Here is a 26661-nt window from a genome sequence, read left to right on the forward strand (position 1 = left end):
TCTTGGATACGTTTCCACCTCCAATGCTGTACACAACTCAGAGACCTTCCAGTACTTAAGGGGAAGATGTGGAGGGATGAAACAGAGTGGCCACCAGGTGGACATACAGTGAAGACCAAAGGGTTTCGAGCCTGTGAAGAAGAACTTTACCTTGATTCTCATGACTCTGGAACATTGAACGTAGCAATACAGATGATAGTAGCTTTGGGGAGTGATACAGTCTCACATAAAAACAGGCTGGGCACTTTAACACAGAGCTGAAATTGGCGGAAGGACAGTAAAAAGGAGAAGATAAAGAAAATCAGATTATTCCTGGTGGCAATTTAAAGTTCAATGACTTTGAACTCCTCTTCTCTTTTGGATTTCTATCTCTATCTACTTGGAACAATTTAACAACCTCCAGTTTTAAGTTTAATGTATTAAAAATAAAAACCAATTTGAGGCGCAGATATCATATCACATTTTTGACAGCGTGGCTGGGTCTTGAGCTGAAGGGCACCAACTTCTCAGTCATTCTGCTGGAGGTGAAAGATAGACATTAAAAGGGTCCCTGATCATCAATATTAAGGATTAATGGCCCTCTCCTAGGTGCTGTGACTATTTTTCATTCTGTTTTTTCTTCCCTGAGATTTCTTATCGAACCCCTAGAAGGCAAAGGGATGAAGTGAAGGGGGACAGTGGTTAGGCATCTGATGGAATAAAATTCAGGAAAAAGCTTCTGGTCTACAGTGAGTTAAAATTTTAAGAAGAAAAAATAGTGATCAAAGAGGCAAATGATGTAAAAAATATGTGTCCAAGTCGTCTTTATTTATGGAAACCACTTTCAGGCCTTCCTGAGTGACACTGGGAAGTAAATGAATAATGAACTGATTGCAAGCTGGCTAGATAACAAGTATGTACACAGCCAGTTGGATAAAAGGAATGTTAGCTTAGCAATAACTTCCCAAAGAAAATACATCTTTCTTCGTTAGAAAGCAAAGCGGTTTTTTTAGTTGAATGCCAAAAGAAAATTCAAACGGTGAAAGATGCGGAAGATCATGGATTTATCCTCAAGGTGATTGATTAATTACTCAACATAACTAGCATCTGATACACTGCTTTCCGTACACTGGGGAGTTCCTACGACAGAGTTAAAGCTCTGGGGTCCCTCCTAGGCATTGTTGAACATGGCAGCATGGGAGTTCTGTGTTTCAATCATGGCCCCCCTCACTCTGCATCAATGAATGAGAAGGAAGATGGACATGAGCAGTAACCAGGTCACCTCTCCTTGCTCCTGCCATGGCTCAGGAAATTGCTCTAATCAAGAACCTTACTTCGATTTCCACTTGGCCCTGCTCCCTAAGCTCCCCCCTCCCCCCTCCATTAAAGTTGCTGTGCCCACATGCATGTAATCATGGGCCATGTGCAGAGGTGTCAGACCCAACTTCTCTGGCATTCTGGATGCCTCTAAACACATGCTTCATCATCCTCAAGTATGTGCTGATCCCATCGCCTGCAGACAGGTTGTCTGCAAGGTCACACTCCGCCATGCCTTTGTATGCCAGGGATTGGGGCTTATGAGGGATTTGAAAGCTTTTTTTGGTGCATCCTTATAAGGGTTTCTTCCTTCATAAGCAGTTTTAGTATTACATCCACTTTCCTGACATTTCGAGAGATGTAAGTAAACCTACATGGTCCCAGTGTAATCTAAGCATCATGGAATCTGAACTGCTGATCAGAACATATCTCTAGTCATCTTCATGAGAGATGCTGACTAATCCATTGCTGTCTCACCAAGTAAAACCAAACCAAACGAAACCCCGAGTCATGCCACATTTATGTCTGATGTCTCCTTTGGTCTTAGAACATATGAAATATTAGCTGATGTTCTTACTGTGAAATATTTTACCCTTAATGACATATGGAATGTCATGACTTATTCATGACCAAAGGAGCCAAGCTTTTGATTAAAGCAGTTCCCTGAGCCATTGCTTGGAACCACAGAGTACATCTTCTAAATTCTAAGATCCACTTCTGTTGGTCATGTTTAAGAATTTTTTGCGGTCAACAAAGCATTCCCTTCAAAAGAAAGGAATAACTGTTTGAATACTTTTTCAAATCATTCCCACACATGAATAATGGATGCACACACACTTTTGAAATGGTTCCCATCCTGCCCTTTTCTAAAACTGCTTCTTCCCCATCGTTGCTACCATCCACCGGAGGATTTAAGGGAAGCGCACAGAATTCCTGTGGAGACATTGTCCCCTCCTGTCTTGACACCTACCCCTTAGCATGACACTCTCCCACCTTTTCCTGAGGAGGATTTATGCCTTACGCCCTCATCACCTCAGTCAAGACTCTTGGGTCATCTGTTTTACTGGACTCTTATCATTTAAAGGTTCGGAACAGCCAGTAATCTGCCCCTATATCCCACCTTTCTTCTACCTGCCTCCCATTCATTTCCCTCTTTAACTCATGGTCTGCAATCAGCAAAATCCCCTGTATGCATTGCCCACCCCTTCTTCTCTCTCTGACTGGGCTACCCCTGAACATGTGCTCCCCACATCCGACTCCCTGCTGCCCTCTCAAGTGGGAGCTCTTTCATTTCCCATCTCCCACCCCTGGCGTCTGTGAAGTCCCCTCACCCCAACAGCCTATGATGCTTTTAGGATCTGCAGCCCACCAACTAGTTTTCATTCTCCATCTCCTCCCCAACATCTTCCCTTTCCTCTTTCCCTGGCTTGGATTCAATGGACTTTATGGCATTTCATTTGTAGTCCCTGTCTCCTTCCAGGCTACCTTCCTGACCATTCCATCTACTCTACACCTGCTACAGGGCAGCTGAACTTGGCTGGAGAAAAACAAGCAACATGCTGAGCTGTTGTCTCTTTTTAAATTCATTGCCACCTGCCTCAAGTCACTTCTCAGCATCTTGGCCGTTCGACCACCTGGACCACCTAGCTATGGTCAACTTGCACCCCCAAGAACCTTTTCATATCTTCCATTCTCTGTCCTCCCCCTCCCTTCCCCTCCTCCCTCCTATTCTCTAAGCTTCAGCTCTTCCTCCCACTCAGCAGATGACCTCATTTCTCACCCCACCTGAGAACCTGAAAGAAAGCACCAGCGAATGTCCTCATCCTCCTGCCTCCAAATCTCCCACATTTCTGCTAAGGTTGTAGCCACACAGCCTGCCGGTCCTCTCTCTTGTTCCATGGCCCGTGAGCCCATTGTTCCAGAATCTTCTTAGTACTTCTCCCTGAAATTCCTTCCTGCAACTATTTGCTTCCTCTGTGTCATCACCAGCTCTCTGCTCCCCTCTGTTGAGTCACTCCCAATGGCAAATGAAACACTATCCCAGGTGATCTATGAAAACATCTCCTGGTCATTCAATCTCTCCAAGCCCAATTTCTCCACTTTCTGTAATAATAAAACTGTCAGAGGTGGTCTTTGCTCACTCTTTATTATTCTCATTATCTCTGGAGCCCGCCCAAGTTAGTCCTGTGCCAGCCTGGCCAAAGAAAGTACTTTTGTCCCCATCATGATGGCCTCCATGTTCCCCAAGCTGGTAGTCAGTTCCTGGTCCTGCCTAGTTATCCAGTTAGTGTCTTTCTCCTTTATACATCTGCTTTCCTGGTCCTGCCTGACCTCACATCTTCCTGGCCCTCCTCCCAGCTTTCTCTGTCCCTTCTGAGGCTCCTGTGAATCTTCTTTTCACACCCTCTAAATATTAGAGTGTCCCAGGGCTCAGCCCTGTGTCTCCTATTTGCCTTTATTTGGAATCATGTTTCTATCTGTTCTCCTTCTTCTAAATAACATTTCTATGCTGAGCTCCAAAATTGTATCTCCAGCTCTGACATTGCCCCTGAAATCCCAATTTGCAGATTCTGCTTTATTCTGTAGCTTCTCTTTCATGTCCAATAGGGATCTGTACCCAACTTGTCCCAAATGGCACTATTAGTTTCACCACCGAAAGCTACTTCTCTCCCAGTATTCTTTATCTCAGTGAGTGGCACCTCCAGTTCCTGGTTCACACCTGAAGCACTGGGGTAAAGCTTGATTCCTCTCTCCTTCATTCAGTAGCCACATCAGCAGCATATCGTCCAACACAGATGCCAAATCTGGCTATTGCCCATCATCAGCCCCCATCTAAGCCAGGGTTGTGTCTCCCTCCTCCAGTGGATTAGCTTCTTTCCTGGTATCCCTGCTTCCATTCTTCTCTCTCCAAACTGTTCTAGGCACTCAGAAGGCTTCCAGATTTCCTAGTGCCCACTGATCACTCCTCAGCCACAGGGTCTTCCAGTGGCTCTCCTATGTTCCTAGCCCACATCCACCTGCCTTCATATCTACTCTTCCTTGGCTCAGAAACTGCAGTCTATGTCTTCAGTATCTGGGTCTTTATCATCCTCCAGGTCCCTGCTGTAATGCTATTTCCAGGGTGACACACATTCCATAACCACATCCCATAAACTAACACCAGTATTCCCCACCTATATTCCTTGATCCCCCTAACCTCGCTGTATGTTTCCCTTCAAGTACTTACAAGTATGCCACATTTCAGTATCACTAGTTCTTTACTTGCTTAGTGTTTGACTTTAGGTGGCCTATTAACTGTCTAAGGCTCAGTAAAATGGGATACTAATCATATCCAGCTCATCAGATTATTGAGAAGATATTGCCTCATGGTCAGTTCTCAATTAAGTGATAAGTAATAGTTTTTAAAATAGCATACTTCTAACCTTTGCTTTATCCTACCAGCCAAACAGAAGAGGAATAAGAATTAGATACACAAAGACACAAATACTGAAATGAGTAAGAATTTTGTTCTATATGTTGGCAAATTGAACACCAATAAAAAATAAATTTATAAAAAATTTAAAAAAGAAGCAAAACAATAGTCATAAAATATGCATAAGGTATAAAGAACAATAAAACATTTTTTTTTAGATATGGGTGCTCAAAAAAAATCCAAAAAAACAAAAATAAAATATTTTTGTTCTTCATTAAATTCCATCTATTCATTTCTGTAATGATTCTTTATAGAATGTTGAGTCCCTTAAATATCTAAATATAATCAGAAAAAGAAAAAGCCAAAAGAGTTGAAATGGTTGCCTCTGTGTTGCAGGAAGCGGGGGTGGGGGTGGGGGTTCTGAGGCAGATGTCTGTTTTATTTGTGCTAGTGTCAGTGCCATTTGACATATGACTTTGATACAAATAAACTTGAATTAAAAGAGAAAATACTGTGGTATGTTAACAGAAGTTCTGGGGAGCCTTGGGACTATTGGCAATTTTTTCCCTTCTTTATGCTTTCTAAATTCACAAAATATCCACAATGTATTTATTTGGTTTTTATGATAAAAAATGGCACATGTGCCTTTTTGCTTATTAACTAGCTATTAGGAGGCTTAATGGAGGATTAATTGGTACCATACATTTCGAATAGACTCTAAAGTGAAAAATACAGTTCCTGGATTAAACCAGAGAACATAGCATACCTATGTGGGTCTGAATGCACAGTGTTGGTCATGCTGAATGTCCTTGGAAATAAAAAGAGTAAATCCTTTTGGAAGACTTCGAGGCAGTTGAGAACTGGGCCAAGTGGAGCTGCAACCAGGTAGGTAAAGAAGAGTCATCTGACATCCTGAGTCATCTGACCTTCTGAGCATCGTATTTTTGTTTAAATAAAAAGACCATTTATTCAACATCTGTAAAAGAAAGCCAGCCTTAAAAGCAGGCCCTCCTCCCTGTGTCAGGTTGTTTGGAGGGAGCAGGTGGGTCCCAGTTCACGCTCCTCTCTGCTAACCTTGATAATGGAGCAGGGCTCCATGATCTCTCTTGACAAACTATAGAAATGTTTTTTGCAAAATCAAAAGTTGGGAATGTCGAAATGTCAGGGGATGCCTTCCCCACTTAATGGGAGCTTGCTGTCTATTGCAGGACGGATGGTCACAGTATCACTTTGTAGCCTCATCGTCAACCATCGAGAGGGATCGGCAAAGGCCCTATTCCTCTTCCCGCACGCCCTCCATCTCCCCTGTGCGAGTGTCTCCCAACAACCGCTCAGGTAAGAGACGCCCAGAGCCAGCCAAGCCTGACTGCCCTTGGCGTCAGGGCCCTCCTTTAAGCCCCTTTGCTCACCCCTATAGAAGGAGAGTGTCTCAGTTGGCACATTTGCTAGAAATATCAAACAAGTCTGTTTTCTTTTATAGCAGTGGTGACTTTGTGTTGTGTTTACACAGACTTAGAACAAATCTAACAGATTTTTTAAAATCTTGAACAGGTGTTCTATGCATGAAATGCATGTCATGGACCTGCATTCGGTGAACAACAAAAATAAAAGTTGTCAGATGCTTGCAAATTAGGTTTTTCTGTGGACGTGTTTCTAAGTTAAAATAGTTTGAGTTGCATTGTATTGATTATAACTGAAATAGCAGAGTAAGGGAGAAAGGGCATGCTGTTTCCTGCTTGAAAATGACACACATTTGAAATATCCCATTAAGGGTTTCATTATTACTCCATATCTGATTAGCTTTTTATTATTACCTTTAAACCAGCTGATAAATCAATAATAAAGTCTTATTACAACCACTCAGAACTATTAAGTCACTCGACTTTTTCCCTAATTTTATCACGTTTCTATTGTTTTAGTTTTCAACTGACTATTCTTATTTACTTGTAAAAATACTTTATTTTTATACCCCCTTTCAGTCACATTATAATAATTCTTAAGATTAAGGGGAAAATTAAAGGCAAATATGAGCATATCATTTAATTATGTAAGTGGTCTTCATTGTGTTTATTCTAAAAACTTACACTTATTCTAAGTATAAGTTTTAAAATATTTCTTTTGATTTCTGCATTTTGGCTTTTGTTGTCAGAAGGAAGGATGGTTAAATAATTGTGTGTGTATGTGTATGCACATACACCTGTGCACTTGCGCGCGCACACACACACAACACACACATACGCCCCTATCTAGATTTTTATTTAAGAAGAGTTTCTCCTTGCTCTTCACTGCCCTCTGTCTGCCAGAGAACTGCATCTCAGAGGGCGTGGTAGGAGAACACTCCTCTGCCCTTGAGATGGTTGGCCATCAAACCCGACACCACACTTTACTGTCAGATTGATGAGGAAAATCAGACAAGAATGGGAAATATCTGACTGAAATAAATTACTCTCTCCCAGTCCCATGGAAACTTCTATTTCTAGTGTGGTGTAATTGCTTGTAATGTTTGGTCCTCCACCAGATGAGACTCAGACACCTCTGTGGGACAGAGAAACTTCCAACTTTGGAAGCACAGGGGTGGCCTTTTGTGTGTTTTACCTCCCTACATCTTAAAAAGTTAAAGAATAGTGAGTCTGGGAAGCACGAGGATGGTGTCTTTTTAAAGCCCTAATTATTGCGAACACAGTAATGTTAGATGAAATGACACAGTAGTAGGTTGGAAGGTGCCCAGAAGGAGAAGTGGCAGAGAGTCAAGGCACTCTCCCAGCCACTCAGCGAGGGCACTGCCTGCTATTTCCTAGTGAGGCACATCAAAGACACCTAGTAAACACTTGTTGGCGTGATTTGATTTTTCCAAAAGTATAATCTTAGTTTACCGGAGCCTCGGACCCACTGTGTGTGAGGTCTTGAGAGATAATTACACACTTTAAAAAAAAATAAAAATAAAAAAAGATAATTACACACTTGATATAGCTTAATAAATCCCACCATCTGCATGCTACTAGATGCTAATTTTGAAAGCTGTGGTCAAGAGGTTACAAAATATTGTCCCTTCGTGGTTGACCAGCAGTTACTAGCTTTTGGGATGCCTGGGCAGCTCAGTGGTTGAGCATCTGCCTTTGGCTCAGGGCATGATCCCGGGGTCCTGGAACTGAGTCCCATATCAGACTTCCCACAGGGAGCCTGCTTCTCCCTCTGCCTATGTCTCTGCTTCTCTTTCTGTCTCTCTCATAAATAAATAAAATCCTTTAAAAATAAAGACTAGCTTTTATGCAGAAGGTTCTAAAAGCAAAGGAGCAAGAGCAGGGAAAGGACTCTCCCAGGTGAGGATGACAGAGAAGAGAGGAGAGAGTGGGGTAGAAGGTAAAGGAGGTGAGTGAGCCCCAGTGGCCAATGTTTTGAGAACACACAACAACTAGACACACAGCCAAGTCCAGTTATGTGGAGCAAATGCCGTTTTCTTCCTTGTCTTCACAATAGACTTACACCCAGATATTCTGATACAACTGGTTCTGGGTGAGGCTCAAGTATCAGTATTTTTGAAAGCATTCCAAGGATTTAATTCTAATAGGCAGCCAGGATTGGGAACTCTTATGGTTTCAAGAGCTGAGCAATGAGCCTGGATTTTGTTTGAGTAGGTTTGAGAAGTGGGTAGAGTGTCTCTCAGAAAAGGATGGGCAAAGGCTCCCTCTGTTTCTCTCACCAGCATTTGGCTGCGACATCTACTAAGCCCTCTGCCTCTGATTCTGTTTATTTGCATGTCCACTTCCTGACCTCTGCGAGTTGAGAGAGCAACATGATTCATGATTCTGTTCCCCAATGTCTAGCATAGTGATTTGCCCATAGAAGATACTGAACTTGATGAAATGCATCAAGTGGCCCAGACAATGAAAAAAGAGGGACATTCGTGGAATAGGCAGGCCCAGTGGGCTGGAGCTGAGGGATCCTGCAGAGGGTGTGAATGGTAAGCTCAAAGGTATAATGTGAGGTTTGGCTGGGGAGGAGCTTGGATACTAGCAAGGGCTTTATTTAAAAAAAAAAAAAAAATCAGAGTTCCCTTAGCCTTACTAATCACCAGGTATGCTTGTTAAATATGAATTCTTAGGCTCATTCACTGAAGATTCATATTCAGAAGGCCTGGGGCAGGCAGGAATGGGGGCCCTGGTATCCCTGAATTCTCAGATGAGTCTTATGTTTAAACACGTTTATTAAAAACCCAGTAGTGCAATTGCTGGGTCATAGGGTAACTCTATTTTTAACTTCTTGAGGAACCTCCACACTATTTTTTTTTCTTTGCTGAGTGGAGTACCTGTTTTATTTTTGATGCAAGGGAATCTCGGGACAGTGGCAGATTCCTGGCTGAGGGGGTGGGTGTCGGGGATGGAGCTAGAACTCCACCTTGCAGGTGGGGAAGGCCTCGTCCTGCATGGACACAGTGCTATTGCTGCCCAGCCAGTGATGCCCAGTGATGCTTGGTGCCGAGCATGCTTCTCCTAGTACCACTCGTGCATTGCCACTGAATCGAAGGTGGAGATCAGGGCCACATGGAGGTCACGGTCCCACTGCTGCTTGCCGCCAGCAGTGCATCCAGGACGGCCCGCATGCCCTCTTCCTTGCGCCCGTCCTGGCCACTGATGACACAATAGAGTGCACGCACCCGCCGGAAGAATTCCTCGTCCACTAGCCGGGCACTGCTCCCGCTGGGCAGATAGGCCAGGTCAAGGTAGACAGGGGAGCCGGGAGGGGCTGCTGACCCCCTGGCCGGCTGCCGGCTGACCCAGGTAGGCCCCAGTCTTGGGGACTGAACATTATCAGTGGAGTTTGGGTGTTCACTGAGTTTGGGTGTCCACCAAAAATCTGCCAGTTGCTCAAGCCCCTGGGCTTCAAGTGCACCTTCATCAATGACTTTGACAGCTACCTGACTGAAATCGGGGATTTCTGTGCCTGTGCCAACATCCGCCGGGTGCCCTTTGCCTTCAAATGATGGAGGATGGTGCCCGAGCCCCAGGCCTAGTGCCACCAGCCCTGGCTCAGCGCGAGCGGCCCACTGATAGCCACTCCGCAGCGTTCGGGTTCCCTGCCTCACCCTGTGTACCTGTCCCTGTGTCCTGAGGGTGGCAAATGCTGCCCGTGGGAACCCCCTTGAATGGCCTTCTGCCGAGAAGGGGTTACCGAGTGTCCATTAAAGTTTGAGCTGTTCTGAAAAAAATAAAAAATAAAAAATAAAGTTTGAGCTGTTCTGAATGCAAAAAAAAAAAAAAAAAAAAATCCAGTCAACAGCATAAGATGGTTCCCCTTTCTCTGCATCCTCGCCAACATTTGTTGTTTCCTGTCTTGTTAATTTTAAGAAGGGCACGTGATGTGATGAACACTGGGTGTTATACACAACTGATAAATTATTGAATAAAATATCTGAAACCAATGATGGCTATATGTAGCCAATATGTTGGCTAATGGAATTTACATTAACATTTAAAAAAATACTATCAGACAAAATAAAGTGGAAGATGAGAGAAGGACAAGGATATGTACTACATGGATAGTATGCTCATACAGTATATCTATATAAATATAGTATAAATATAAATATATATATATATAGTGTATGAACATACTACATTATGCTGTTCAAAGAAAACAAATAAATATTTTTTAAAAACAGGCTCATGAAGCACCATCCTCAGCATGGGGGTGCTGGGGACAGCTTCAGGGCAGAAGAGGGCCATGCCTGGGCCCTACTGACATAGAGGTGATTGACTAGGCGCTGGACTTGAGCATCATCACTGAGGAGCATGGAGATCAGTGTGAGGACAGCCAGCTGCCCCCTTGCCAGCACACACACATAGAACTCCACTCCATTGGCAGGACAAAGTAGTTGTTACCAACCCATTTGATCTTTGAAGAAATCTAACCCTCTTTCTGTTTGCTTCCTTATCGCCAAGTTCAGTTCTAACTCTAGTCTGAGAGCAGTTTTAAAAAAAAATCATGAAATTCCCATGGGATCCTTTAATTACAACCCATCATTTTAGAAATGGAGGCTCAAAGAGATGCTGGGGCTCCCTCCCCCGGTCCAACAGGCAGCAAGTGGCTGGAGTGCCAGGTGTAGGTGAGAGATTGCTGGGGGCGTTCGTCAGGGATGTCTCATCGGGAAATGAGCTCTCTGCACACCCTGCCCAGTCCACCCCATGGGCTGATCTTTGCTGGTTGGGTTATTTCAGCCCCACAAATCATCCTACGTATTCATCTGGCTTCCTTTAGAATAGTTCCTGAGTCACTGAGTATTTAAGTAAGACTGCATTTATTTTAATCAGCGATTCTCCAAAATCAGTAATGGCTCCTCTGAAACACATAGAATTATTAAAAAAAAAAAAAAAAAAAAAAAGGAGAAAAGAAGGAGGAGGAGAAAGGAGGGGGAGAGTGGGAGGGAGGAGGGAAGGGAAAGAAAGGGGAAGAGAGAGAGAAATAAAGAAAACAAGTCTGATCTCATTCTTAAAACTGTCCTGTATACTGTTGGTGGGTCAGGTCCCAGTCAGGATGTCTTTCTAAGAAAGATGGCCCCAGCAAATAGTCTTTCATTACCAACACCAAGGCTGAGTACCCCCTTAACTACAAAGCAACAAAGGACAGGGAGTATGGGAAGGCGTAAAGGCAAGAGCCAAAAGAACAAAAAATCAGTAGGTCCATGCACACGTACTGGTACAGGTTGAGCCATGTGTCTTCATGACCTTAGCTGTTTGTGTGAAAAGCTATCCGTGCTGTGGAATGAGACACAGAAAGTCTTCCTTTTGTTTTCTTTATGTAGCAAGTGCCCCAGCTTCACCCCGGGAAATGATCAGCCTCAAAGAAAGAAAAACAGACTATGAATCCACTGGCAGCAATGCTACTTACCACGGAACTAAAGGAGAACACGCTTCCAGGAAAGACGCCATGACAGGTGAGCGCAGCTTTATGCGTTTTCTCCTCAGAGCTGCTGACGTGATCTGGGACAGGGCTGAGGGTTGGTACTTGAGATGTCAAGCCACACTCAGCAGCTCAGCAGGACTTAGCAGCTAGCAGGTCACTTGAGAGCTTGACAGCAAGGATTCTCTGGAATTGGGGACAAGGAGATTAAGCCAGAGGAATAAAACCTGAGCATCTTATACTTAAAAATAATTAAAAGAAAATGTTCTCTATGCATATTTTAGTCTTTCACCTCTTGTATTTTATTCTTTTATTCTTTCACCTACCCCTTTCCTTCTTGCTCGCCCAGATCATAATATTCCCCTCAAATTAGAGAGAGGAGTCACAATAGATTTCTTCTCAGCAGCCATCATCCAGAGTGGAGAGGACTCAAGATGGTGGGTGCGCTATAGCCAAGCTTTGACATTATAAATAGAAGGAAGGGGAAGTGGATAAGAAAAGAAAGGGAAGAGAGAGGAGGGGAATAAAAAAAGAGGATTTCAGGGAAACCCACAGAACTCCTGCTGAGACATTTTCTCTTCTTGACGTGAAACCCATCTCTTATCATGAGGAACTCCCATGAAGATTCATTAGAACCAATAATCACAATTACTGTACAGACATTACGGTACTGTACTATACTGATGTTTTATGCCCTCCACCCCTCACTACCCAAATCATACCCATTGTCTCTCCCTTCTCATCAACTGGGACTCTGACAAGGCCAAAATTGGTGCCTATCGCCACCCATCCAACATGCACTGCCTGGCCTTTCTCATAACCAGCCTTGCCCTTAAGTCCCCATTCTATTCTGTATTCTGAACTCTCCTTGTTTCCATCTATCATCCCCTCCAGCTCTCCACACACTTCCCCTTGCCCTAGTTTTTCATTTCCTCAAAGAAGCAGGACTTGGGGGTATTGGTATAGAGAGGGTTATGCCTTGAACACAGAACTGCCAGAGCCATTAAGGTCTCTAATAGGGATTCCACAGCCTTCTTTGCCGTGTGGAAGTGGAGATGGGTCCATCATGAAAATAGGCCACAAGGAATAGGGTTTTAAGAGAACATAGCCAGATGAGACCATTCATAAAACTGGGGTGTGGAGGGCATAATCCTAAACAGACACTGAGACCTTCTTACCAAGAAGATCTTAAACGTGTAATTTTCTGAGATATTGTTTAGATATAGACCTGCAGGGAAGCAGAATAGACAAATTGGATGATTTATTAAGATGACTTCGAGACTGAGGCCATTTAAGATAAATGTTTCTTATGGTAAATGCATTTACCCCCGAGGCAGTGTTTTCCATGGTAACTCTGCATAACTGCAAAAGAGAAAAACACAGTAAACAGATGCTCCTGTTGCACACCCCCAGGGTCAGCACTCTGCCTCCATGTACACACTTACCAGGGAATGTCTCAGCCTCATGCCTGCACTCATTACACAGGATATCCTTATTATTCTTATTCACTGCTTTTATTGTCTTAAATGTTGCCCCAGTTGTGGATGAGCATGAACAGTGGAAGCCATGAATCCGAATACCAAGTCTCTAGAGTCAACACATTCAGCAGAGAGTCTAATGTGTACCGATTACTCTGGAGTAGTGACACCAAATTCACCTGGCCCATTCGTTTTGGAATTATGATTGCCCTAGGTAGCCACATTGCAGCACTCTGAGATGACAAGTTGAGATTATAATTACAAGAACAATTTTGAAGTTGACCGCATTGTTATTTACCTTTTCTCTCTTGCCCAGTAGAATCTTTCAAAAGGCTTTTAAATGTGGGTGTACTTATATTGAAATAGTTCCAGTGGTACATAATCATATTCTGCATACATAATAAAAGGAAAAATAAAATCTAACATGTTTCTAGATGTTTAATGGCAGAGATCTTGATAATTCCATTATTGAGATATATGTCATTTTTTTAACTTATTGGCTTAAACATCTTTGCTATAACTTACTTTAAGAACCCATTCAAAACTACACTAGCAATCATCTAGCAAGCCTGGAAGAACATTGACTCTATGTTTATACAGGAAGGTTCCTTTTAAGCCAACAAGTACTATGTAAAAGTTAGTTATTATCTACAGTAAAGTTGGTAGTAATGGTGGAAGTAGTAGTGGAGGTGAAAGTTGATGGTAGAGGAGGTAGTGGTGGAGGTGATGGTAGTGGAGATAATGGTGCTCGTGGTGGAGGTAGTGAGGTTGCAGGTGATGGTGGAAGTAGTTGCAGAGTAATGGAGGTAATGGTGGTGATAGTGGTGATGGTGGAGGTGTAATGGTGGTGATGGAGAAGTGGTGATGGTGGAAGTGGAGGAGGTGATGGTGGAGGTAGAGGTGGTGATGGAGAAGGTGGTGATGAAGGAATTGGAGGTGATGATAGTGGAAGAGGTAATGAAGGAGATAGTGATGGTGGAGTTGGAGGTGATGATGGTAGAGATGGAGGAAGTGCTGGTGGAGGTGCTGATGGAGAAGGTAGTGATGGCAGAGGCAGGGATGGAGGAGGTATTTACTCACTACCTTCCGCAGTGGGATGAATAAGTCCCCAGCCAAGCCAGGTGGGAGCACACGCCTCATACAGGAATGGAAGGCTGAATGGCCAACTCCTGCTCTATGGCACTTTTGCACGGGCCCATCATTTCAGCGTCTACCTGCAGATCAAGTTTCTTGTGACCTCCACATCACTAGCAGTACTTTTTCGCATTCACAAGTATCCAGGGGGCGCTTGTAGTATAGCACATTGAAAAATACCTGAGAACTGCATATCCGCCTTGTTTTTAAAACATCAGAGGATGCCCTACCATTTCCCCCAAAGAAAACCCTCCCTGTGCCATGGGGAGACCATGGGAAGCCTCACCCTCTAAACGTAACAGGGGACAGCTTCAAGTGAGAACAGGTCCTTGCCTGGGTTTGCATCTCCACTGGGCCCTAGAAGTGCATCCATCTAGCCTCTCGTGCCAGGCTTCCCCACCACCCCTGACCCACCTTTTCTGAACTCATTACCGAGCTAAGAAGGAGTCTTACAATGTCCTCTCCCTTGGTGTTCTTTTGCCAACCTGGAGTCCCCAGAAAGCCAGAGTCCGCTGTTCCTCCGGACACGCAGGATGGTGATCGCTACTTCTCGCGGTCATGACTCCCCAGGAACGTTACGTGTTCCGAAGCGTGCAGCGCGGGAGGGCCCTGTGAGCCCAGCAGCTACATGGCCTGACTTTAAAATTCACCCTGGGGATTCGGCCCTCGAGTCTGAGCTTCCCAAGTGCTTTCCCATCAACCGGCCGGTGGAGCCTGTTTTTGTCAAATCTTCCCTATGCCTTTTGAAAGCCGAGCCCATCTGCAGTATGTTGATTCAGTTGGCAATTGGGGCCAAGACAAAAGAAGAAAGGCATCTCCCTATGAGGAGACTCTTAGGGCAGACATACAAGGGCAGAGCATCCAGGAAGACCTCTGCTTCGTGTGTCTGCAAAGCCTCAAGTTCAGTCTCAGCTGCACAGCCTCCTTTAAGCAGGTGAAGTGGACCAAAGAGCAGGAGGCAACAACTTCCAGTAGAAACATCTTTAGCTTAGAAGCCACAAACGTGACAGGGAAGGGACCAAAGGCTATATAACAGCGCATGTTCCAATGCATTTTGTTCCAAATAACAGAAAAATAAAAAGACAAAATTTCACCCTGAAGTGACATTTTCCATCAGCAAACCATAGTTCTGAGGGCATACATTCTCAGGATTCCTCTTCATTCATTCCCTCAGTAAATAAAACACTCACTCTGTGAGCATACACCCAGGCCAGGCGCTGTCCTGGACGCCCACCACTGACAAAGGTGACAGGACAGACCAATTTCTGGCCTCACAGCACTTCTGCTGTCATAGGTGAAGGAAAGTGCTACACTATGTGGACAGTAGAACAAGCTCACCAACATGATGTTGAGTATGATGGAGAAGATAAGCAGGCTCATGAGATACAGGGTGCCCGGTGAGCGGGGTTGCTCTCAGGTGGTCGAGGAAGAGACTGACCGCCAATTAGGAGAGGCAGTCCAGACCGGGGGATGTGAGTTCCAGGGGGAAAGATCAGCAATACAACATCCCTGCAGCAGAACAAAATGCATGCTTGAGCATGGAAAGAGGGCCAGTTTGGCTGGGGCTCCCTTGACAAGAGAAGACACGAGGGAGACACCATAGAAAATCAGTCAGGGCCCTGATCCTGCATCTTTTACTGTGGCAGGGCACTGCAGTGACATAATCCAGTCTGTCTGGCAAGATGGTTCAGCTCTTGGGAACAAGAAGAGTGGAGGAGCTGGCGTGGCAGGGTGGAAGCCAGGCTGTCAAGGAAGATTCTATAGCAGGGGTCCAGGCAAAAGTAGAGATGGGAGCGACATACACCAAACCAGAGAATATGTCGGGGTGGTCTTTCAAATTCAGAATGGGCTCCCAGCTCTCACTTCCTAAGCACAATGTTCCAAGAGGACTCTTACTGCACAGCTCTTGTGTGCTTTAATTAATAGGCATGAGTGGAGAGAAAGATATTACTGACTTTGAGCCTAAAGTAGCTGTATCTATAAGAGAGACTATGGCATGTCATCCTATTTTATTATTCTTTAGATACTAGAAGCAAAAACCAAGGCTTTCTTCATTTCTAGAGCATTTTATAACCCATTGACACTTGATGATTTTTTCAGAGCTTTCTTGAATTATGACCTTGTAGTGGCTAAGAGGGGAGTGGTGCCCTTTCTCTGGGCCTGTGGCATGACCCCCAGAGGTTCTAGGTAAGGAAGTGGGCAGACCCTGCCCATGCCTTTAGAAGCTGCTGGCAACTAGAAGAGACCTCCCTTCCTTTCAACTAGACCACAGGCCAGTCACAAGAGAGGGTGAGGGGTTCCTGTCCCTGTGTCTATCTGTGTTCCAAAGCTGCAACCACCCAGACAGGCAGGACAGAGGTGGATGATCCTTCGTGCCCATCCTCCGGGCCTTTGAGAAATGACCTGTCTGCATGATGATTAAGCACTCTGTGAGCCCAGATTAGAGGTTTTATTCTTGTCTTTCTCCAGCTCAACACTAAGCTGCTTCTACAGAGGCCTGCGTGCCTCGGTGCAGGAAACACGCTTTTATCACCCACTAGTTCTCACCAGAGAGGAAGGCAGGAATCCTGGCAAGATGCCCATCTGTGTGCTGCCCCTGCCCTGACCCCATCTACAGTCTGAATATTATTGCAAGAGACTCTCATGCTGTGGGGATTTGATAGAATAACTGACTGTTCTTTCTTGCATCTGCATGTGAAGTAAAGTATCCAGGGCCAAAGGGTTCTTCCACTTGGCATGGCGCTAGGAATGGGCCCCGAGAAACCAAGCTTTGTTAGGGCACCATTATTCCTCACTTGAAATTTTGCGTTCTTGGCTGATATTTTTTTTTTTTGTTTCCCTTTGGCTTTCAGCTCAAAATACTGGAATTTCAACTTTGTATAGGAATTCCTATGGTGCACCCGCTGAAGACATCAAACATAACCAGGTAAAGGAGACACGCACATTTGTATTCATTTTCCCCCTCAACTCGCATGAAATATCCTGGAATTGTTAAAAAAAAAAAAGTGAATTAGTTCTACATAACATGCATAAAAGACTGAGAAAAGAAAATAACATTCCCTGCTGCTCTTCACTCACATTTAGCACAGCGAACATGGGGTGGCGGCAGAAATCAGAACAGCCTCCAATTTGAAAACAATCTTTGATTTCACTACAACTCCCTTTGTTTGGTAGTAGCAAGCAAGCTGTCTACTACGATCTGAAACGAAAAGCCTCGAATACACAAGTGGAAGATTCTGGTTACTAGACAGTATTGTGTGATTAGCAGACAGGGATTTGGTAGTTCCTGTAACCCAGCCAGTTCTCACTTAGAAGAAAGCATTCATTATGTTACCAATAAAATAGAGACACCAAGTTCAAGAATGAACAACTAAATAGGGAGCTACTCAGTCTAGTTGGGGGCCTGGCAACATCAGCACCACATGGGAGCTTGTTGGAAGAGATTCTTCTCAGACCCCTGCCTCTGATCCATCTGATGCAACAAATGCATCAGAATTGCATTTTATCAAGATGTTTAGGTGATTCATGTGTGTGTTCAAGTCTGAGGAATGCTGAGCAGTAGCTCCTTTGAGAACTGGTCTAAGTTTGTGTGTGTTTGTCTCCTTCCACAAACATTCTCTGAAGGCTCGTTTTCTCCGTGGTTCTGTGGGAACTGTAAAAGCAAAAGGCACAGCCTCTGTTCCTTCATTGATTGATAACTTCAGAAATCTGTCCCCTATAGTGGTCACTACAGAAAAGTGGGCTTTCCTCATAACTGTTGGCTACGAATACCTATTGCCAGGCTGGCTTCTGCTGGTGCTCTGGATTCCTGCCATAAGTCAGGAAGGTTGGGCTGAAAGATAAATCTAAAAGCTATTTGTGTGATTGCAATAACCAGATGACAGTAAGCATGGAAGGAAGATGTGCTGGTTTTGAACATTTCTCAGTACCTGTCGGAACAGCATCTTTAAAAAAGAAAGGGGCCCCCTCCTAGCAGATAGAATATCTTGTGCAGGACCATTTCAAAGAGAAGGAGGAAGACACAGAAAGTGTCTCTTCGACCTTAAATTATCTGTCTCTCTAATCTCCCATCAACAGGAGGAACAGTTATGGGTAGAGGAATTATCCGTTTGCTCTGCATGTTCCAGTCCATGCACAGCCACTTTGGAAGACAACTCATGACGTTTGCAATGAATGCCCAGGCCCAACCACCTGCCTGACACATTGCTAACATTTACTTCACCTCCCTCAGTTCTGGACTTTGCTAAAAGCAAAAAGGTCCATGAATAAATAAATAGATGCGTGAGTGCTAGACAGATGATCAGCAGGGGTGGCCACCAGTTATTTTGAGCCTCAATACTCCTAGAAGAAACAGCCATTAGTGTGAGATATAAGGTTTGTGGTCCTCAGTTTTTATGTCTCCAATCAACTGGTTGCAAACATCATTTTAAGAGTTAACTACTTAAACTCTCCAAAAATCCTACCCAGCTTGTACTAGTCTATCTTCTACTTACAAACAAAAAAATATTTAACTGTATGTATCTAGGAACAGAATTTTTGCTCTATAAACTATAAACTATCTCTAGTTTATCTCTATAAACTGAAGATAAAGAGGTTTGGTGTTTTGATGACGACCATCAGATTATTACTGATAACATCAAAACAGCATCTTGAGGTCTCGGTTTGCGTCCTCAGTTTCACTGCAAAGTGGATGGAGCAGGTGAAATTGTCCCCAGAGATGAGGAAATTAAGATTCAAGGAGGATAAGGGTTTGCTTTTGGTCACCTAGTTCAGGAAAGGCTAAGACTCCAACCTGACTCATCTGCCTTCTTGTCGCACTTGCCCTCCCCTATATTAGTGGCTCTCAAATTTGAGCATGAATCAGAATGTACTAGACAACTGTTAAACACAGATTACTGGCCCCTAAACTCAGAGTTTCTGACTCAGTGGATAATTTGCATTTCTAACAAGCTTCCAGGTAATGTTGATGCTGCCACTCTCAGGACCAGACTTTGAAAACCATGAATCCTTACCACATGACCTCTGTCATTGTATATTAACACCCCAAGTCTTCAGCTTTTGCCATATGGTGAAGTTTGAAGATCTGTAATGGGCAGCTACTTCCCTTGTGGTAGAAATCAGTCCAGTTCGTAGGCAAACCCAGTGAGAAATAAATAAAAATTTCCGTTATGCTAACAGTGAGTGGGTAAAGAAGTGGTCCCATCCTTCACAATTTAAACTAAATGTTCTCCTATTGAGGAAAAAGTTAAACAAAGATGACTATATGGGAGCAGGAGCCACAAGACAGAGTGCCAAGAACATGGACCCCAGTATTCCCATGTCAGCTGGCTGATTGTACCTCCCCTACCCCAAAAAAGATGCTGCCTTAAGGCAAAAGCAAGCAACAGCTCCAGGCAACTTGGATGCACTAGGGCACCTCTAAATCACAAGAGACACTCAAATTCAGAATACAACACTGCTATATATAAACATTCTTCTACTTCCTTCATAGAAGTCTGCTTTATGCAAACAGTGCAACATTTTAAAAATGCATTTAATTTTAGCTTCTTTATGAGGAGGGCTTATATTTGGGAGCATTTTATCTGCTAATTTTGAATACCTGTCAGATAATCCCTTAGAGTAAATTATAAAATACAGCCGACATTCGTCCACTGGGAGTGTAAATCCATAGTCGACCTCTGCTCCACCATGCCAGTGAGCAAATTTAGTCCCTCCAAACACAGCATTGCCACCCGTCACCCATCCCGGAGAGTTCATTTATACCTAGTCTCAGAACTATAGGACTAAACCTTAGAAAGAATTTCATGAGACTTCCTGATCAATGTAGATGAATTGAAGAAAGCAGTTCCTCAAGGTAAAAGACTAAAATAAACTTGTGCCCAACCTAAAGACATCCACCAACCAGAGAGAACATGATGACAATAAGAAATTTGAAACAGGTTGTACAAAAGCCTGAGAGAAGCAGCCTTTGTGGAGGAGAGCCACGAGCCTGTCAGTGATTTCCCCTGCAGAGCTCTCCATCCCCGGCCACTAAGACCAATACAAAGAAGGGAGTTTTTCTAGGGTTCCTTTGTGCACTGGGTTCAAATTCCTCTCTCACAACACCACTAGCTGTGACATCTTGGACAGGTTTCTTAACTCCTCTGAGCTTCAGTGTCTTCATCTATAAAGGAGGAATTGTATGGACGGATGGACAGACAATGGATGGACAGACAGATGGACGGATGGGTGGATGGGTAGATGGACAGGAAGACAGAGAAAAGATGGAGGAAAGGAAGGAGAGATAGATGATAGAGACATATACATACATATATCCATGTTTCTGACTACTTCAAGGTCAAGCAAGGAGGGATTTGTTAAATGTTGGATATAGTGCCCACTGACATAGAAACACAGTCAACTCTAGCTCCATCCCCCCGTGATTTTTCTAAACCACTCAGCTCCAACGCTTTGTACGCTCAATGCTGAGGTACCAATACAGTGTTGGAGTGCAAAAGTTCAGCATAGCGCCTAGCTCTTCAAAGAACAGCACAGGGCATGCCAGCCTAGCCAAGTAATTTCATATACCTGGTACTGTTTAATTACAGATGCCGAAGAGTAGTTCCAAATGTCCCTCTCAGGCCCAGGCTCTTAGGCTAACAGATATTTCGCAAGTAGCCCAAAACCTCACTCATCAGCCACCACTCACTGGAAGTGTGGGACATAGTAGATGGCAGCTATGATGAAGTTCACTGCTCCTTTGAAAAATAGGTCAATTACTAGTGTAAATCAATTACATATAAAAGAGGGAGCTTCACTTACTTGAGAGAAGAATTATGGGCAGGTCATTAGAAGCATCGTTTACACACAACGTGCTAATTACAAATCATTATCTATTAACTAGGACCAATTTCTATAGGACATTTCCATGCTGAGCCTTAGTTAAATTAATAGGGAATTACTGAATCTGCTAGGAGGCAATCAAACCGTGATTCTTTAAGAGTGTTCTATCATTCACACCAGACCTTTTCCTTAATTATTGCCATGAGCAGAGCTTTATGCATGACTGTATGCACTAACTGGGGAGGTTCTGCTCACTTTAAGGGCACAGTGCTTTAAAAAAGGGACCCAGAGGAAGTCGGAAGGAGAGGAGATAGCCAACTCCCCACCATGCAAATGCTAATCATCAGCCCGTGAACACCCTCTGTCTTACTGTCCTTAACACCAAGGAACGGATTGTTGACTTTAAGTATCTCAGAGGCTCATGTGATCCCTTAGTCTTTCAAGGTCCCCTCCATCAGACAGTAATGTGCAAAGAACAAGAGGGCAAACTAGGAGCATTGAGATAGGCTAAGGGGACACCAGAAAATACTGAAGACTCCTCCCCACTAACTAAAAATTTCATAATCCCACAGCATTCTCAAGTTCAATCAATTCTTAATTAAACCAAGTTGGGAAATGTGTTGGTCCTTCTGAGTATGTGGTATTTGGAGTGGATTCCCTCTTTTCATTATATGCTTCTCTCTGTATCCTTTTGAGGCTATGGTCCCTGATCACTTAGGCAGGTGTGATGGAATGGCCCCACCGGTGGGAGGCCTCCATCCTCCAGAGAGGTATTGATCATAGCCCCATGCGCTGGCAGGAAGATACCCGAGTGACCATTAGACCTTGAATATCTCCACTGTCTCTTTGTCTGGGATTGCAACACCTAGGTGTGCTAGAACAAATCTAGGAAAGAGAAAATCAACTGCTCCTGTGCTATAGCTTCTAGTTTATACCTCTTTCATTTAAAAAGGGTTATCTAGTAAAAAGTCCAGTGGTTGTGTCAGTTCGGCAATTCCTTGAAGAGTTAAACATCGAGTTAACAAAGACTCCAGCAGTGCCACTTCTAGGTACATACCCCCAAAAAGTGAAAGCAGGGATGCAAGCAGGTACTGGTGCACCCACATTCATTGCAGCACTATTCACAACAGCCAAAAGGGGCAAACAACCCAAGTGGCCATCACCAGATGAGTGGATAAACCAAATGGTAGCAGTATACCGCTACAATGGAATATTGTTCCATTGTACAATGGAATATTGTAAAAAGGGATGAAATCCTGTCCCATGGTGCAACACGGATGGCCTGTGGGGACATTAGGCTAAGTGAAAGAAGCCGGACAGAAAAGGACAAATACTATGTGATTCCACTTACATGAGGCGTCCTGAATAGTGAAAATCAGGAAGACAGAAAGTAGAATGACAGCTGCCAGGGACTGAGACGAGGAGGGAAATGGTGAGTTATGCTCAATGGGTATCGAGTTTCTGTTTGAGGTGATGTAAAAGTCCTGGACGTGGATACCTGGATACCGGTGAGGGCTGCACCATGCCATAAATAGACCTAATGGCCCCGGACTGTACATTTAAGGTGGTTAAAATGGCAAAGTATATGCCACATATGTGTCTTACCATAATCGTAACTTTGAGTAAAGGTCATGTAGAAGGCCAGTGTGTGAGACCCAGGAACCACCCTTTGGAAAGGGCCAAGGCACAGCCTTCCAGGGAGGCTGGTGTGCCTTGGCCTCGGGGAGGCTGCCCCCAGGGAAGGCAATCCAGCCCAGGTGGGTCTTCTTTTCTGTGCAGGTTCCGGCACAGCCAGTCCCACAGGAGCCCAGCAGGAAAGATTACGAGACCTACCAGCCGTTTCAGAACTCCACGAGAAACTACGACGAGTCCTTCTTCGAGGACCAGGTCCACCACCGCCCTCCCGCCAGTGAGTACACCATGCACCTGGGACTCAAGTCCACCGGCAACTATGTCGACTTCTACTCAGCTGCCCGTCCCTACAGTGAACTGAACTATGAAACGAGCCACTACCCCGCCTCCCCCGACTCCTGGGTGTGAGGCGCAGCGGCCCCAGGCGCTCCGGGATCAGTGCATGTGCATGCATACCACGAGACATTGCTTTTTTTTTTTTCCTCCCCTGCAAATTTAGTTCGTTAAAGCCTGTTCCATAGGAAGGCTGTGATAACCAGTAAGGAAATATTAAGAGCTATTTTAGAAAGCTAAATGAACCGAAAGTTAACTTGGAAGTCAGTAGAAAGCTGAAGTGATCCTGCATAGGACATTGGACGACACCTGTCTAGTTGGAGCTGTAGAGGCTCAGAAGTGCCCGATGTGGAATGTGGCCCGGGTGGCGGCGGAGGAGACGGCGGGTGGGGGCCTGAGGGTCACCGCTAAGCACAAGGGGCGGCGTAGCTGACACGCTTTAGAGGGACGGCTTCTCACGCTTTGTTTACTCTCTTCATCTGTTGTGATTCTAGGCTTCAAGTTGCATTGGGGTTCCTCTGTACAGCAAGATGTTTCTTGCCTTTTGTTAATGCATTGTTGTAAAGTATTTGATGTACATTACAGATTAAAGAAGAAAAGCGCATTGTGTATATTACACCATGCGGCAGTGTTTCCTCATCTATGGTTCTAAATATTGCTTCAATTTCAATCTTTTGAAAGATGTATGGATTTCCAGTTTTTCTTTTCTTTTCTTTCTCCCAGTACGTTTTAACAAAAAAAAAAAATGGGAAAAAAAGGAATATTTAGCAGTATTGTTCGTTCTGATATGTGAATTTGTCTGTGGCGACTAAGCAAGGCATTCAGCAGTTTCTGACAATTAACATACATCATTCCACACTCCTTGTCAACAAAGTGCTTTTTCACTGCCTAAAATTTTAGATGTAGATATTTGAAATAGATTTTTTCATTTATACCAGTTTTCTTTATGATGATACAGTGTTAAAAGAAAATAAATTACAATTGATCTGTCATCCATATTTGCTAAGAATGTCTATTTCCAAGGACCTATCTTACAAAATACACATTCTTGCTTGTGTGTCTGTGCGTGTGTGGGTGTGTGTATGTCCACGTATGTATAAAAATGACCTGCGTGAGATTTTATTTTGATACAAGCTATTTCATCTGCTGTTCATCTTGTACAAGCTTTGTTTCTGGTTTTTGGTATAAATGTACATCACTTTGTCCCTCTTGTACTCCATCTATTCTTCTGACCATCTAGTGACTCAGGATATTAGGCCAGTTGAAGTGAAGTTACAGGATTCTCACACATTCACACATTCTTAGATACCACCTCTTTCTACAGGTCCATTTCCTTCCACGTTTTATGCCCTCAGAACACAATAAACCATGGCCAACTCAATAATTTCACTTTGGGGCCAACTACTTGAAGTATCAACAGAAAATGTAAACTGCTCGCCTTATTACCCCCAAACTTTTTGTTCATGTGGCAGGGAGCAGTGGACCATTATGGATTAGGTTATTAAAATTGAACTTGAAGCTAATGTTAGAATAGTGGTTAACAGAGCTAAGAAATAAAGCTAACCATTTAAAAGAACACGGGCTGTGGGTAAATTAGCTTTGCTCTTTAGATGCAAGTGACTGAGGCCAATAGGTGCCTAGTAAATGTTAACTGTTCTTGGAAAAAATAAAAATTAAATAACAAAAGAAATTGGCTGCCATCTTCCTTTAAAACTTGTTCCCCTTCACTCTACATAGTTTAATCCACCTCAAAGTCCAAAATCAGTGGCTCCTTCTCCAAATTTAACAACAATCAAAAGATTTAATTTTTTGTTGTTGTTCATGCGTATTTTTTTCAAATGAAAAACTAATTTCCAGAATAGAGCAGGGGACAGAAATGGACATATGAATTGTCCTACAAATTACCTGCAAGCTGGACCTTGTTGCACTGTTTACCCCAGGACTCTACCTCTGTGGATTCCCTCACAGGAATGTTCCAGCCCCTGTGGACAGGGAGAAATAATCTAGCGCTGAGAACAGTGTTTCTGCTTGATCCATGTCATAGAATGAATTAGTGAAGTTCGTCGAGGCAAAGGTTATAGCATAGATGTGGCTTATGCATAACCTAGTAGCTGCCTTAACTTTTCTGGAAACACTAGGACTCATTCCTGGCTGGAATTGTGCACGGGGGAATTACTGCATGTGCTAAAAAACCCTCCAAGCAGGAGCTTCATCATTTTGCACGGGGGAATTACTGCATGTGCTAAAAAACCCTCCAAGCAGGAGCTTCATCATTCCTTTATGCTTTTGAGGCCATGCATTCCCCGCCTTCGGGACCTTGGGAAGACCAAAGATGCCTCTGCTACCCGTGATTCTTTGATGGAATGTTGTGCCATGCTGGGACCAACCAATTCAGCCAGGAGCCTCTGGCTTCAGTGGCAGAAGTAGGAAAAGAAATTAAACATGTTTGTTGTTATTCACATCAATCCTTTTCTCCTTTTCATATATACACACACACATACAAGTAAATAAGGCGAGTGAGAAATGATTGATAGAAGATGATCGATACGAGATAGGTAGATAAATGGATAATAGACAGATAGATGAGATTTTACATAAACCATGAAATGACCTAAAGCCCCCACAGGGTCCCTTGGCAATAAAAGCTGATGAGCTGGTGATTTATTATTCATAACAAGGGCTATATTGGATTAAAAGAAAAAACAAAAAAAAATACAAAACCTGTGGCATGAAATCTTTGTCTTTGCTTTCGTTGTACTGAAGTGATCAAGCCTGACACCTCGTTCCCACCTCTGGCCCCTACAAATAGTTGTCTATTGGGTCTACAGGAGCCTCCAGATCTTGGATTATCTACTAAGATGGGAATGGTGTTTTTCAGAGCAAAGGAGGGAAAAAAAAGAAACTAGAAATTTTTTCCTCTCAAACTCTGTAGTGCATTGATTAAGTTGTAAAATCTGGACATTACGCATGAAAAAGACCCATTTTTTTTTCACGTGGGAGTTTTGATCACCAGGGACTGATTAAAGGAATACTTGAAAATATACCACCTTGGATGATATTAATATTTAAAAATAAGATATTTTAATATTGATTCAGGTTTCATACTACACATTAATGCCTTAATCCAAATTATCCATTGTGAGTTAGACAATAAAATATCAAACAGTTTTATAAGAATTAGGGTGACACAGAGGTCACATCACACTTAGTGCTAACTAGGTTAAGGCTAACCACTGATGACCAGTTTCATATTATCAAGACTCACACATTATGGAAAACTGCTGTTAAAAAAAAAAAAGCAGTATTTCAATTCAGTAGCAAAATAAATTTCTGGTTTGCTTGTTCCATTTACCTCAGCTCTCCTTTAGGACCTGAGAGTGTTCCCCATCCTTGAGAATTATGCCCCTGAGAAGTGAGGTTTGGCTCTCTGAAGACACTGAGTATTTTGTCTGGCTTTGAGAGCCAATTTCCTTCCCCCCTGTGATTTCTGTCTCTTCAGAGGGACAGTGGCACATTTCAGGTCAGGATCTTCATTATAGTGCACCGGTCTTCATTCCTTGAAGAGAGCTTACTGGAAAGCCTTATGCACATCACCTCCTCTCAAAGCAACATACTGTTTTGTAACCTATAAACAGGAAGAAGGGTCTGGAATGTGGG

General features: G+C 43.6%; 1 protein-coding gene across 5 annotated transcripts in view; it reads left to right on the forward strand.

The window, feature by feature from the left end:
* Positions 1-23996, forward strand: part of CTNND2 (catenin delta 2) — a 913492-nt gene extending 889496 nt beyond the window's left edge. For all 5 annotated transcript variants that reach the window (XM_077879565.1, XM_077879568.1, XM_077879566.1 and 2 more), the window contains 4 exons: positions 5917-6043; positions 11508-11639; positions 17070-17143; positions 22819-23996. In XM_077879565.1, coding sequence (XP_077735691.1) covers positions 5917-6043; positions 11508-11639; positions 17070-17143; positions 22819-23079 — 594 coding nt within the window. In that variant the 3' untranslated portion in view covers positions 23080-23996. The remainder of the gene's footprint in view (positions 1-5916; positions 6044-11507; positions 11640-17069; positions 17144-22818) is intronic.
* The last annotated feature ends 2665 nt before the right edge of the window (positions 23997-26661 follow it).

Source organism: Canis aureus, chromosome 31 (genome assembly GCF_053574225.1).
Source record: "Canis aureus isolate CA01 chromosome 31, VMU_Caureus_v.1.0, whole genome shotgun sequence".
Taxonomy (NCBI): Eukaryota; Metazoa; Chordata; class Mammalia; order Carnivora; family Canidae; genus Canis; species Canis aureus.